The 14,584-nt window shown below is 46.0% G+C and overlaps 1 protein-coding gene across 1 annotated transcript in view; it reads right to left on the bottom strand.

Moving 5' to 3' along the window:
- Positions 1 to 14,584, bottom strand: part of LOC140109544 (dymeclin-like) — a 187,331-nt gene that overhangs the window by 145,132 nt on the left and 27,615 nt on the right. Inside the window, exons 6-7 of the mRNA XM_072132071.1 lie at positions 7,796 to 7,921; positions 5,890 to 6,032 (exon numbers count right to left, since the gene is read on the bottom strand). Of these exons, the coding sequence (XP_071988172.1) occupies positions 5,890 to 6,032; positions 7,796 to 7,921 (269 nt within the window). The remainder of the gene's footprint in view (positions 1 to 5,889; positions 6,033 to 7,795; positions 7,922 to 14,584) is intronic.

Raw genomic sequence — 14,584 nt, 5'->3', positions numbered from 1 at the left:
AAGCAGTTTCTGTTTGACCGGAAAAAAATGGGGGATATTTCCAAAGACACAAAGAGCGGAGCGCCAAAATAAAGTGAGAACTTGGGAAAGCGATTATTATTCACTTGTGGTAGGAAAAAGTTAATGCCGCTGCTGAATGGGAACCAGGAGCTGCAGGCAGAGAATTTTCCATTGCGTTATGCCAGCCATGACCAGGAGGGGGCGCCGACTGTCCTGCGGGATTTATCCAGTACTGCAGCTGTACTCTATGCCCAGGCCGGGGGTTACCAGAATAATCCGGAAACACTGATACCAAACTGATCACCCCCACCCCCCCTTGTCAGGATTTTAGGTACATCCCTCTCATGGAGACTATGAGCAACCCCCAAACCCCTGTTCCGACGTCACTGTAACCAGTGGTTTATAACCACAACACCACCAGGACAAGAAAAGGGAACCTGTCAACAGTAGTGGCCATACAGACTGCAGACAGTGTTAGGTATTGAACCAGAGAGATGTGTAATGATACCTTTATGTCTGTTAGTAGCAGCAGGACTGTGAAATAAGGTTTTATATTCCCGGATTGTCACTTCTCCAAGTGTCCTCACACTGCTGTGCTCTGTGCTCTATGCAGACAGTGTAAGGAATTGTCACTGGAGAGAAGTTTAATAATCCTTTTGTGTATGTTAGTAGCAGCAGGACTGAGAAATATGGATTTATATGCCAGGACTGTAGCTTCTCTGTGCCAAGACTGTGCACGGAGGTGGGTGCTCCCACTGCTGTGCTCTGTGCTCTCAGTAGCCAATGTTAAGTATTGTCCATGGACAGGTGTGTAATAACGAGCTTTGTGTAAGTTGTTAGTTGCAGCAGAACTGTGACATACCGAATTACATTCTAGGATTGTAACCTCTCCAAGTGCACTTAGGCTGTGTCCTCACACTGCTGTGCTCTGTGCTCTCTTGAGCCAGTGTCAGGTATTGTGTATTTTTACCTTTGAGTGTGTTTTTAGTAGTAGCAGGACTGTGAAACAGGGATTAATATTCCAGGATTGGAGCATTGGTCCTCACACTGCTTTGCTCTTAGCTCTCCCCCCTCCCCCTGCACTCAGCTGCTGAGTCCTAGAAGTCAGGGAAAAGCACTTTAAATATTGAACCAGATGTCTGCTGGAGAGATACAGTCATTTACCTTGCAATGCGAAGCACACAGAGCACAGCAGTGTGAGGACACACCCACCAGTGAACTACAGTCCAGGAATATATATCCATAGTTCACAGTCCTGCTGTTACCAAAAACATACACAAAGGTATGACTACCCAGCTCTCCAGAGACAATACCCAATACTGGCTGCAGAGCACAGCAGTGTGAGGACACACTCCCAATGCACTTGGAGAAACTACAGTCCAGGAATATATAACCATATTACACAGTCCTGCTGCTACAAACAGATACAAAAGGTATGCGTATACAGATCTCACAGCACAATCACACTCTCTTCAAAGCACCAAAAGCACAGCAGTGTGAGGACATAACCCCAGTGGATTTGGATATATTACAATCCTGGAATAGAAATCCACAGTCCTGCTGCTAATAACAACATACCCAAAGGTCTGATTACACATCTCACAAGGGACAATACCTAATACTGGCTGCAGAGAGCACAGAGCACAGCCTCATCTCCTGAAATATAAACCCATAAATCACAGTCCTGCAGCTACTAACACCACTTATACACATCTAATCACACATCTTTCTAGGGAACAATACATAATGCTTGCTGTAGTCTGTAGGGTCACACCTGCTGACAGGTTCCCTTTAATCTTCCTATTTCCACAAATTACTTCCACTAATAATCACATTATTGTCTATTATTTTCCGTTTCTTGTTCCCTTTATATCCGTGTATCCAGATAATTAGCCGGAGTAATCCGTAACAATATCATCCGGGTCTGGACAGACCACAGTCCGGGTCTTGTGAGCGACCTCTGTACATGACTGGCACCACAGTGACTAGACCGAGTCTCCAGGCTCTCGGCCCCTGGCATCACCACTTCCTGACTGGACACATTCCCAAATCTTCCAACCCCAAATCCGCTGTGATTGTCCCCTCTGCCTCCTCCTGTAATCCCTCCCCCCCCCCCCCCCCTGGATGTTTAGTTTACAGTTTTCCAAATACATAAGAAGTCAGCGAATCTAAAGTAAATACCAGAACCGGGAGACGGACCGCGAAAAGCTGCCCGTTAACCCTGTAACTGCCAATGGGGAAAACATGTGAAACACAAAAAATAAGAGCAAAAAAATATAGATTATAGGAAACCCCCGGAAGCAGTTTGGCAAGGGAGACAAATATAAAGACTGTCCTTAAAGGATCAGAATCCACCATGATAACATAGATTCAGGCACCGGGACTGTGGTATCTTCATATATTTATTATCCATGGCCTCCTTCCTACTCAAATCAACAGCAGGAAGGGCTCTGAGGGTGTTACCAGAGCCTCTCTGTGCAGCAGCTTCACAGACTGTTACACTGTACAGGAGCACTTCCTCCTCCCACTGTCTGAGATCACATCAAGAAGGGCGAAAAAGAGTTGAGGGAGCAGAGGGGAAGACAGTGTAACAGCCTGTGATACTACAACACGGAGGGGCTCTAGTAACACCCTTATGGCTCATTAGTATAATTACAAAAGTTGATTTTAGAAGGAAGGAGGCCATGGATAGGAAATATAAGAAGATAACACAGTCCCGGTGCCTGGATCTATGAGTAATGTCCCTGGTTTATCAGGATGGATTTTAAGGGTAGATTTCCTTTAAAGGGAACCTGTCACAAAGTTTTACTCCACTAAACTTCTAGTCCTCAACTACTAATCCCAAATAAAAATTCAGACTCTTCTCACAGCATTTTCACATGAGATGAGTCAAGTTTAGAGGCTGCAGGGGGGAGGGTTTGACAGATGAAAACCCTAAAATAGAGAACCCCCTCCAGAATTCCCAAATAAAGTGTTTACATACGAGTTCTATCAGCTGCACAACCCCCTAAAATCTGCCACTTGTGATTTTGGGAAAGCTGGGTGGCAAGAGTTACAATATAATAATATAAGAGACCATAGAAATCTAGATCAGACGACGGCTGCATGCCCATTGGCGAGTCCGCGCCTCCTCTATCCTCCATCACACGTTCATTAGTCTTCGTGAACTACCCTGGACTGTCCTGACGGGGGCGCCACCGGGCACGGGAATGGATGCAGATGCCATGGAAAAAAAACACTATAAAAGGGACAGCGGTGAAAATATGAAGCAGCTGGCAGAGGAACAATAGGCAGGGACGGGGCTCATTGTGTGCCACACACGCAGAGGCTCCCGGGTAACGCCTCAACATTCTCCGTGCGCCAAAATAAATTCCTTATGGGGGAAATTCTCATCACACGGAAAGACACAAGAGTCTGCGATGAGTATTTCCCTTGGATTGTCACATAAATCCGGGTAAGGAGCTGGTGGCAGCGCCGTCTCTCTACCAACCTGGCGTTATGTGACCTATAGGGGGCAGCGTGCGGCCAAGGGCAGGATAGTCAACACTTTCAGAGAAGAGGAGAACTATGGGTAATATATCGGAGATGCACGGCACTAAATGGCGCTCATACACTGCAATGTAATGGAGAATATCCCAGCGTTACTGTGACCAGGGATATAATGAGCTGTGCACCTGTGTGACATCACATGACCAGGGATATAACGAGCCGTGCACCTGTGTGATATCACATGACAAGGGATATAACGAGCCGTGCACCTGTATGACATCACATGACCAGGGATATAAGGAGCCGTGCACCTGTGTGACATCACATGACCAGGGATATAATGAGCCGTGCACCTGTGTGACATCACATGACCAGGGATATAATGAGCCGCGCACCTGTGTGACATCACATGACCAGGGATATAACGAGCCGTGCACCTGTGTGACATCACATGACCAGGGATATAACGAGCCGAGCACCTGTGTGACATCATATGACCAGGGATATAACGAGCCGTGCACCTGTGTGACATCACATGATCAGGGATATAATGAGCCGTGCACCTGTGTGACATCACATGACCAGGGATATAACGAGCCATGCACCTGTGTGACATCACATGATCAGGGATATAACGAGCCGTGCACCTGTGTGACATCACATGACCAGGGATATAACGAGTCGTGCACCTGTGTGACATCACATGACCAGGGATATAACGAGCCGTGCACCTGTGTGACATCACATGACCAGGGGTATAACGAGCCGTGCACCTGTGTGACAACACATGACCAGGGATATAACGAGCCGTGTACCTGTGTGACATCACATGACCAGGGGTATAACGAGCCCTGCACCTGTGTGACATCACATGACCGGCAATATAACAAGCTAGATACAATGTATCCGCTAATTCTCAGTGTGAAGCAGGCAGGAAAGAGTTACACACGAAATACCCAAAACATAAAGGATCCCACTAAATTCCTCAGGAGGGAATCATGGAGAGGGTGTGATGTACGGCGCTACAATAGATCATCTCTGAGCAACGCAGGGAAAGGTCTAATCCCGGAGCGTGATAAAATAAAGGGAAAGGTCTAAGAAATAAATTACAGGGGCGGCGCAGGGAAACTTCACCAGATCCTCAACCGGGAGGCCAAAGCCAACCCTGCGAGGAGATAAACGCACCGCAACCTAACACGTCATACACAGAGCAGGAACGCAGCGAAACGGGGAGACCTCCAGCCAGCAGAGCCATTACTGCGTGCAGCTAGCGCCCCCTAGTGACAGCACAGGGAAGAGCACCGGATAATAGAAACTAACATTTTTACATATCAAATATTACTATAATCTGCCCCAATGTCCCATAGATATCAACATGGTGTGCGGCACCCTTTATAATATTCCCTTTATTTATATAGCGCACACAGATGCCGCAGCGCTGCACAGAGCTGCCAGATCAGTCCCTGTCCCCAATGGGGCTCACAATCTAATCACCTACCAGTATGTTGTGGAGTGTGGGAGGAAACCGGAGGAAATCCACGCAAGCACAAAGAAAAAATACAAACTCTTTGCAGATGTTTCGTGCCTAGTTTATAACTATAGCAAGACGCTGTCAATCAATGCTGAATATACCATCAAACTCCATGATGATGAACCCGGGACATTACTCATAGACCCAGACATTGCGACTGTGGAATCTTCTTATATTTATGGCCTCCAGCTTTCTAAAATCATCTTTTAAATATACGCTATTAAGCAGAAGTGCTGCAGCTTCACGTGCTATTACACTGTGCAGGAGCGCTTTCATCTTTGCTACTGTGTGAGATTACATCAGGCAGAAGGGAAAGGGGAAGTGACAAGTGGAGACAGGGTAACAGCCTGTGAAGATACAGCACAGAGGGGCTCAGGTAACACCCCCAGAGCCCTTCTGGCTCATTAGTATAATTTAAAAAAATGTATTTTACAAGGAAGGAGGCCATGGAGAACAAATATAAGAAGATGCCACAGTCCCGGTGCCTGGATCTATGAGTAAGTGCCCCATGGCTATCATAATGGATTCTGATGGTAGATTCTCTTTAAATGAACCTGGGCAGTAGAGGGTGCACTAAACTTTGCAGCCACGCCCATCGGGCATTAGATTTCTCATTTGTATACAGAATGCAATAGCGGATACAACCTACATGTGCATGGAGTTTAGTTTATATGTCGCCCTTGTTCCCCAAAAAAAATCAGCCTCCGAAAAGTGTCTGAGCAGAGTTCAGTGCAGTAACCTGGGCCACGTTGGTTTCCGTACAACAGATTTATGACATTTTGCTACAAAATATCACATCCCAATCAGAAACCATAGCAACCTTAGAACTTCCTCCAATATAACCCAAAAGTGTAAAAAGTGTCACTCACTTGCCACACCGGAGGCCAGGCCGTAGAGGAGGCCGCCCCCATCCGCCTGCTCCTGGAACACGTGGGAGCCCGGCGGGGGGCTCTTCTCCTGTCTGATGAAGTTGTACAGTAAAGTCTTCACCAGTCGACTCGTGTAAGGAAGACTGCGGGGAGAAGAGAAGGAGGAAGACATTACAGGACAATCCAGAAAGTAGCACAGAGCAGGGACCCTCGACTCCCAAATGAAGAAATGGAGACAAAACACACATGAGCTTTACTAGCACAAAGGAGATGGGTATGTGGTCCCTTAAGACTTAGCACAGGAAGAAGAAAGAAAGAATACACAACTGTGCCCGATACTGCACCTAAGCCCCCAAAACTTAGATACTTATTAAACACATTACCACCCTGCAATGCATCATGTGAGAATCATGTATGTGCACAGTGACTGTACCAGCAGAATAGTGTTTGCAGCTCTGGGGTATAATACAGGATGTAACTCAGGATCAGTGCAGGATAAGTAATGTCATGTGTGTACACAGTGACTGCACCAGCAGCAGAATAGTGAGTGCAGCACTGGGGTATAATACAGGATGTAACTCAGGATCAGTACAGGATAAGTAATGTCATGTATGTACACAGTGACTGCACCAGCAGCAGAATAGTGAGTGCAGCTCTGGGGTATAATACAGGATGTAACTCAGGATCAGTACAGGATAAGTAATGTCATGTATGTACACAGTGACTGCACCAGCAGCAGAATAGTGAGTGCAGCACTGGGGTATAATACAGGATGTAACTCAGGATCAGTACAGGATAAGTAATGTCATGTATGTACACAGTGACTGCACCAGCAGCAGAATAGCGAGTGCAGCTCTGGAGTATAATACAGGATGTAACTCAGGATCAGTACAGGATAAGTAATGTCATGTATGTACACAGTGACTGTACCAGCAGAATAGTGACTGCAGCTCTGGAGTATAATACAGGATGTAACTCAGGATCAGTGCAGGATAAGTAATGTCATGTATATACACAGTGACTGCACCAGCAGCAGAATAGTGAGTGCAGCTCTGGGGTATAATACAGGATGTAACTCAGGATCAGTACAGGATAAGTAATGTCATGTATGTACACAGTGACTGCACCAGCAGCAGAATAGCGAGTGCAGCTCTGGAGTATAATACAGGATGTAACTCAGGATCAGTACAGGATAAGTAATGTCATGTATGTACACAGTGACTGCACCAGCAGCAGAATAGCGAGTGCAGCTCTGGGGTATAATACAGGATGTAACTCAGGATCAGTACAGGATAAGTAATGTCATGTATGTACACAGTGACTGCACCAGCAGCAGAATAGTGAGTGCAGCTCTGGAGTATAATACAGGATGTAACTCAAGATCAGTACAGGATAAGTAATGTCATGTATGTACACAGTGACTGCAGCAGCAGCAGAATAGCGAGTGCAGCTCTGGAGTATAATACAGGATGTAACTCAGGATCAGTACAGGATAAGTAATGTCATGTATGTACACAGTGACTGCACCAGCAGCAGAATAGTGAGTGCAGCTCTGGGGTATAATACAGGATGTAACTCAGGATCAGTACAGGATAAGTAATGTCATGTATGTACACAGTGACTGCACCAGCAGCAGAATAGTGAGTGCAGCTCTGGGGTATAATACAGGATGTAACTCAGGATCAGTACAGGATAAGTAATGTCATGTATGTACAGTGACTGCACCAGCAGCAAAATAGTGAGTGCAGCTCTGGAGTATAATACAGGATGTCCCAGCACCTGCAGCTAGCGAATTTTCAAATGTGAAAATTTGCCTGGCTGCATTCATTTCTACACCAGGGTCTTGTGCACCGGTGTATGATAAATGACCCCCAATGACTCCACTAGCAGAATAGTGAACACTTACCATCGGCCTTGCATTAAGTATTTGTGGATGCGGCTCTCGTGGATAATCTCCTTGCGGAAGAGCTGATAGGACAGGAATATTAGGAGGGCAGTGACGGCCTCTAGCAGGATGCTGTACGTTATATCCCTGAAAGACAAAAAGTGACTCTTCTCACCATCTACATTACATTCTACAGACCAAGGAAAAAGCTGGAGAATTACAACACAATCAGAATTGCATTATAAAAAAATTTGTGAATCATGTTGTTTCTGAGTCTACCTCTCAGCGTCAATTTTATAACATTTTGGTTTAATGGTTCTTATGATATCGGGCTCCATAAAGAGAATTTTTGGGCCAGTAAATTATCAAAAAAATGCAGTAATTCTAAAAGTTTTCTGCTCTTCCTTCCTCCTAAACGGCTATTAATTGCCATAGCTAAAAACGTCTTGATAGAAGAAGACGGACTGCAGCTCGGAGTGGTATCTAGTTACATAGAAGTCTATGGTGATGGGAAGGGAAGACGAGCAACCAGAACCTGAGCAATAAAGGTTTCTCTCTCACCCCAGGTGCTTTATTCCCATCAGTACAGGTCAGTCCTCCTCTATAATGTCTATGATCCAGAATGAGCAGGTCAAAGCAAAGTCACAGACAGAAGCTGCTGGAGCTGGGACTTAGCTTTTAGCTTACCCTTAGTTCTTTATACACATCAATACAGGACAGTACTTTTTTCTTATATAAATTCCTATATGATCCTGCTGAATCATCTGAACAAGGAAGTCCAGGAACAGGCGCAGACAGTGGCTACTGGAGCTAGTAAATTTCTATCTCACCGCAAGGGCTTTATACATAATTACTGATCTAACTGATGTGAATAAAGCACTTGCGGTGAGATAGAAACGTACTACTTACATACTAGCTCCAGCAATCACCGTCTGTCCTGGACTTCCTCATTCAGCTGGAACATATAGGACATTATATATAAGCACTGACTAGGTACTGATGTGAATAAAACACTTGCGGTGAGATAGAAACTTACTGCTAGCTTCAGCAGTCTCTGCGGCTGTTCCTGGACTTCTATATGCAGTGTATGGTAGACATCATAGCAGATGGTCTCCAGCCACCGGCCCTGAGACAACAGAGAATTACAGGGAAAGCCTGCAGAGGGGAAAACTGCTAAACACTGCAGAATACAAGAGATATAAAGGTCAGATATAGTACTGCTCCTCATGTACACATAGTACCATGGACATTTGTAGATTGTTAGATGGATAGGTTATTGGAAACCTGCCATTTGCTTTTATGAATTGTGAACCAAACATACCTAGAGAATGCTGTAGCTACAGTGATGCAGCAACATATCTTGTTTAGTCCCTGAAATGAGTGGTTTTGCTGAAAAACAATGATAAAATGATGATAATGAGATTCTATCGCTCATGTGGCTGTCCCAGGGCTTCTCCTCTTACCCCAATTATGCACTGATCCAGCCTTGTCCCACCCAGCATAAGCCGAGAATATGGCTGTCCCTGGCAGGCAGAAGTAATCAATCGCTGCACCATCCCCCAGCTGCTGTGTATGAGTCATCTAGCTCTGGTTGATTAGACTTGTCTGGTCAGATCAGGCAGCTCTTTAAATGTACGGAAGCAAGTCTGCACCCAGCTTTCCCAAGGTACTAAATTTTATAATATTTTTTGAGCAAAACCACTCGGGTCAGGGATTAAACAAGATATGTTTCTGCATCAGTGTGGCTACAGCATTATCAAGGCATGTTTGGTTCACAATGCATAAAAACGGTAGCTTTCCTTTACGATAAAATACTTATTGCTTTCATCCCTAGGGGGCGCTTAATACCCTTATTGTCTAGTTACACGTACAGTCTGAACAGTAGTCAGGGAATATGGACCTCCGATAAAAATAAAGACATATTTATGTAGGTGATGGTTTCCCCCACACTACAGAGATTGGGGCTCATTTACTAAGGGTCTGAACGCCGCACTTTCGTCGGGTTTCCTGGATATTTCCGATTTGCTCCGAATTGCCCCGGGATTTTGGTGCACACGATCGGATTGTGCCACTTCGGCGCCGGCTTTCATGCTATAGAACTCGGGGGGGGGGGGGTGGCCGTCGGACAACCGACGGATTCGGAAAAAATTTAAAAAAGAATTTGTGTCGCAAGATCAGCACTCACATGCACCGGGAAGATGAAGGTGAACTCCGGCGGACCTCGGTGCAGCAGCGACACCTGCTGGATATCGGGCGCATGACCTTAGTGAATCTCGGCAGACCCGAATCAGTGTCAGACAACGCAAAGCGGGATTGCGACTGGACCGGGTAAGTAAATGTGCCCCATTGTCTATTGTGAAGACTTGCTGAGTTACAAGTTTGATGCCTGAAGAAGGAGGACAAAAAATTTGGACAGGAAAGAAAAAGGGTCTTTGCAGAAAAACAAAGATTCCGTCTCACTTTCCCAAAGTGTGAAATGGAGTTAGATGGTTGTGGGTCAGGACTAGGTGTTCTCTTCTTCCTGTGCAGCTCAGGTCAGAGCATCGCTGATATTCCCAGCGCTATCATCAACCTCCGCGAGGGGGAGGAATGGAGGAAGTGGTGCTTGGCCCAAACTCCTTGTCCGCTCCTTCCAAAGAAAACATTCCCCTGAAATCATCCCAACTTCATGTTCTATCTCCATGTCCAGTAATTACATCTTAATGCGCTGTTTACATGGTACGAGGTGAGCGCTCCATAGCGGGAAGAAGCCCCTTCTGTTCTTCCAGGAGGACCCCTCACCTTACAGAGCGGGGGCACCACATGCCAGAGCGGGGAGACTGCACGCTGCCCGGCACAGGGAAGAAACATCAATACCATCTAATGGTCAGACAATGTACACAGGCAGCCTAACCAATGGGATATACATTACATATATATCTGCAGGATCAGAGATCTGTCCATGTGATAAAGTCACCTTGGGTCTATTCATACAGTGGATTATAAGGCAAGAGAAACAAAAATCTGTCCAAAAATCCAATATCCTGAAGCAAAGATTTTGAGTCTCCACATAACAATGGAAAAAACAACTGCAACTAGTGAGAATTCTCAAATAAGAATAGTGAGTGCAGCTCTGAAGTATAATACAGAATGTAACTCAGGATCAGTACAGGATAAGTAATGTCATGTATGTACACAGTGACTGCACCAGCAGCAGAATAGTGAGTGCAGCTCTGGAGTATAATACAGGATGTAACTCAGGATCAGTACAGGGTAAGTAATGTCATGTATGTACACAGTGACTGCACCAGCAGCAGAATAGTGAGTGCAGCTCTGGAGTATAATACAGGATGTAACTCGGGATCAGTACAGGATAAGTAATATCATGTATGTACACAGTGACTGCACCAGCAGCAGAATAGTGAGTGCAGCTCTGGAGTATAATACAGGATGTAACTCAGGATCAGTACAGGATAAGTAATGTCATGTATGTACACAGTGACTGCACCAGCAGCAGAATAGTGAGTGCAGCTCTGGAGTATAATACAGGATGTAACTCAGGATCAGTACAGGATAAGTAATGTCATGCATGTACACAGTGACTGCACCAGCAGCAGAATAGTGAGTGCAGCTCTGGAGTATAATTCAGGATGTAACTCAGGATCAGTACAGGATAAGTAATATCATGTATGTACACAGTGACTGCACCAGCAGCAGAATAGTGAGTGCAGCTCTGGGGTATAATACAGGATGTAACTCAGGATCAGTACAGAATAAGTAATGTCATGTATGTACACAGTGACTGCACCAGCAGCAGAATAGTGAGTGCAGCTCTGGGGTATAATACAGGATGTAACTCAGGATCAGTACAGGATAAGTAATGTCATGTATGTACACAGTGACTGCACCAGCAGCAGAATAGTGAGTGCAGCTCTGGAGTATAATACAGGATGTAACTCAGGATCAGTACAGGATAAGTAATGTCATGTATGTACACAGTGACTGCACCAGCAGAATAGTGAGTGCAGCTCTGGGGTATAATACAGGATGTAACTCAGGATCAGTATAGGATAAGTAATGTCATGTATGTACACAGTGACTGCTCCAGCAGCAGAATAGTGAGTGCAGCTCTGGAGTATTTTTCTGGAGAATTTTATACGGATTGCCTATAAATAAAAATGTACTTTGATTATGTTTTTGTAAGAATGAAGCTTTCTATCAGACTCCTCTTTTCCTAGTGGAGGTGAATGAGTGTTATACAAGTCATAAAAGACAAACAGTGCAGCAATTATCACCCTGGGACACCAGGACACAGATAGTGATTATTATGACAAGGCACAGACATGTTTGGAGTCACAGCCGGGAAGAGGAAGCAGATCTGTCAGGGCAGGACAACAAATGCCTGAAGCTTTTCTCTGGGGGCGGCCGGGAGATTACATAAGAGATTATTATTACATTTATCTCACACTCATCAGTGTAACAGCCGCTGCAGTGTGGACACAGACCCCCAGCGACCCTGCACTTACCATAGGGGGCTCACAGTATGTACATGTTACACCGACCCCCAGCGACCCTGCACTTACCATAGGAGTCACACTATGTACATGTTACACCGACCCTGCACACGGATACAACACACAGTCCTCTTTATTTAATACATTGTTGCAGTTTCTTTCATTCGCAGTTCCAGTTCAATATGCGCCTCGGGCTACTCCATTCGAGAGCAGGGGGGAGCGCCTCGGGCTACTCCATTCAAGAGCAGGGGGGAGCGCCTCGGGCTACTCCATTCAAGACCAGGGGGGAGCGCCTTGGGCTGCTCCATTCAAGAGCAGGGGATAGCGCCTCGGGCTGCTCCATTTAAGAGTAGGGGGGAGCGCCTCGGGCTACTCCATATAAGAGCAGGGGTCAGTGCCTTGGGCTACTCCATTCAAGAGCAGGGGGGAGCCCCTAGGGCTGCTCCATACAAGAGCAGGGGGAGCGCTTAGGGCCACTCCATTCAAGACTGGTCCATTGAAAATGAGGAACCGTGGATTAATTCAATGCACAGAGCACAGAGCACAGCAGTGCGAGTCATTCACAGTCCTGGAATATCAATCCATTTTTCACCTGCACACAGGTATGATAGACTGAATTTAGTTATGTTATCACGTATCCTCTATCATCCGGAAATAGACTCAAAGTGAAAGCTGAAATCCTTAGATATTAAAATAGAAGGGATTGCGAGTAACGAGGGACGATGTGAGGAAGGAAGCGAGCGCCTGGCGGCAGGAAGGCCGTGGTAGGACTGGCGGGGCGCATACATTGTCCCGGGCACAATATAGCGCAATCACAGACAGGATATATAGCGCTGACTGCTTCCTAGTATTTTGACCCCACATTTGTATAACAATCGGAGCACAGGGGAGAGGGCACCAGCGCAGCGGGGAATGTCACGGGGTCAGCGGTGCCAGCAACCAAAACAAAGAGAGAGAAAAGCAACCAACTTTATTTATACCCCACTGCCTTCACGTGAACGACAGAGAGAAGCAAACCTGCGGTAACTTCAACCCACCGAAATAGGATACTCAGGACAGTCCCACCCCTGACCCCTGCTTGTGCTGCAGATCTGCTCTATAAAAGGTGAATGCAGAAGAGCTGCAATACCAGGCACATCCTGAGGAGAGGGGAGGCGCCCATTCCTGAACAAAAAACAGGTTTTGTTTCAGAATCCTGGACAAGAAGTTATGTTTTATGGAAGGTTTTAGCTTCTTTTAGTTGTCTCCTAGGTGGGGTGGGAAGATTTGGTCACACCTTATAAAATTTTAGCTTCTTCTTAGTGGAAACAGTCCAAACTCACATCGTTCTCTGATGGATATTGGGCACCGCTAACCCCACTGACCAGCTGAGCCGCTTCAGATCTTTGCCCTGTTGTGGGTGAACACTTTAGCAGTCACACAGATTTGAGTATAGGGGCTTGTGGTTCCCTTCAGGAAGCTAAGGCCACAGCAGTGTGAGGACACACCCCTTTTGGAATCTATAATCCTGGAATACAAATCCATCACTCACAATACTGCTTCTACTAATAACATACACAAAGGTCTGATTACTCATATTTTTCAGGGACAATACCCAACACTGGCTTCAAAGAGCACAGGTGTGTGAGGACAACCCTCTGTGCACAGTCCTGGGATATAAGGTGTACAGGTGTAGGTGTGTGCGTGTGTGTATACACAACCCTCAGTGCACAATCCTTGGATATAAATCTGTCTTTCACAGTTCTGCTGCTACTAACAATATACACAAAGGTTTGATTACACATCTTTTCAGGGACAATACCCAACACTTGCTGCAGACAGCACAGAGCACAGCAGTGTGTGTGTTAACAACCTTCAGTGCACAATCCTGGGATATAAATTCGTATTTCACAGTCCTGCTGCTACTAACAATATACACAATGGTATGATTACAGTCCTCTGCACTGTATAATGAGGAGCTGCATGGTGGTACAATACACTGAGCACTGTAATAATAGGCTAGAATCCGGACAGTCTCATAGCAGCTGTGTCTATGTAACACGTGTGTACCACAGAGGGGGCTCATACATCACGCATGTGTCAGCAGCGCCATACATCTGTCAGACAGGCGAGCACCACGTGAAGTGAGAGTAATGGTGTTTATACCTTCAGCTTTGGCTCATGGTTTATGTAACGTGATAGTGGTTTGGGCCGGGTCCTGGAGATCTCGTGCTCTCTTATCAGGAGGCTGTCAGCAGAGCCGGCCAGTCTGTCTCCTTCTCCCACCGCTGAGACTCCGGAGAGTGGAGGAGCCGGGGCGGACATTACTCATGGATTT

The sequence above is a fragment of the Engystomops pustulosus genome, unplaced genomic scaffold (genome assembly GCF_040894005.1).
Source record: "Engystomops pustulosus unplaced genomic scaffold, aEngPut4.maternal MAT_SCAFFOLD_216, whole genome shotgun sequence".
Classification (NCBI taxonomy): Eukaryota; Metazoa; Chordata; class Amphibia; order Anura; family Leptodactylidae; genus Engystomops; species Engystomops pustulosus.
Note: the sequence above shows the minus strand (reverse complement) of the source record. Positions and strands in the feature narration are given on the sequence as shown.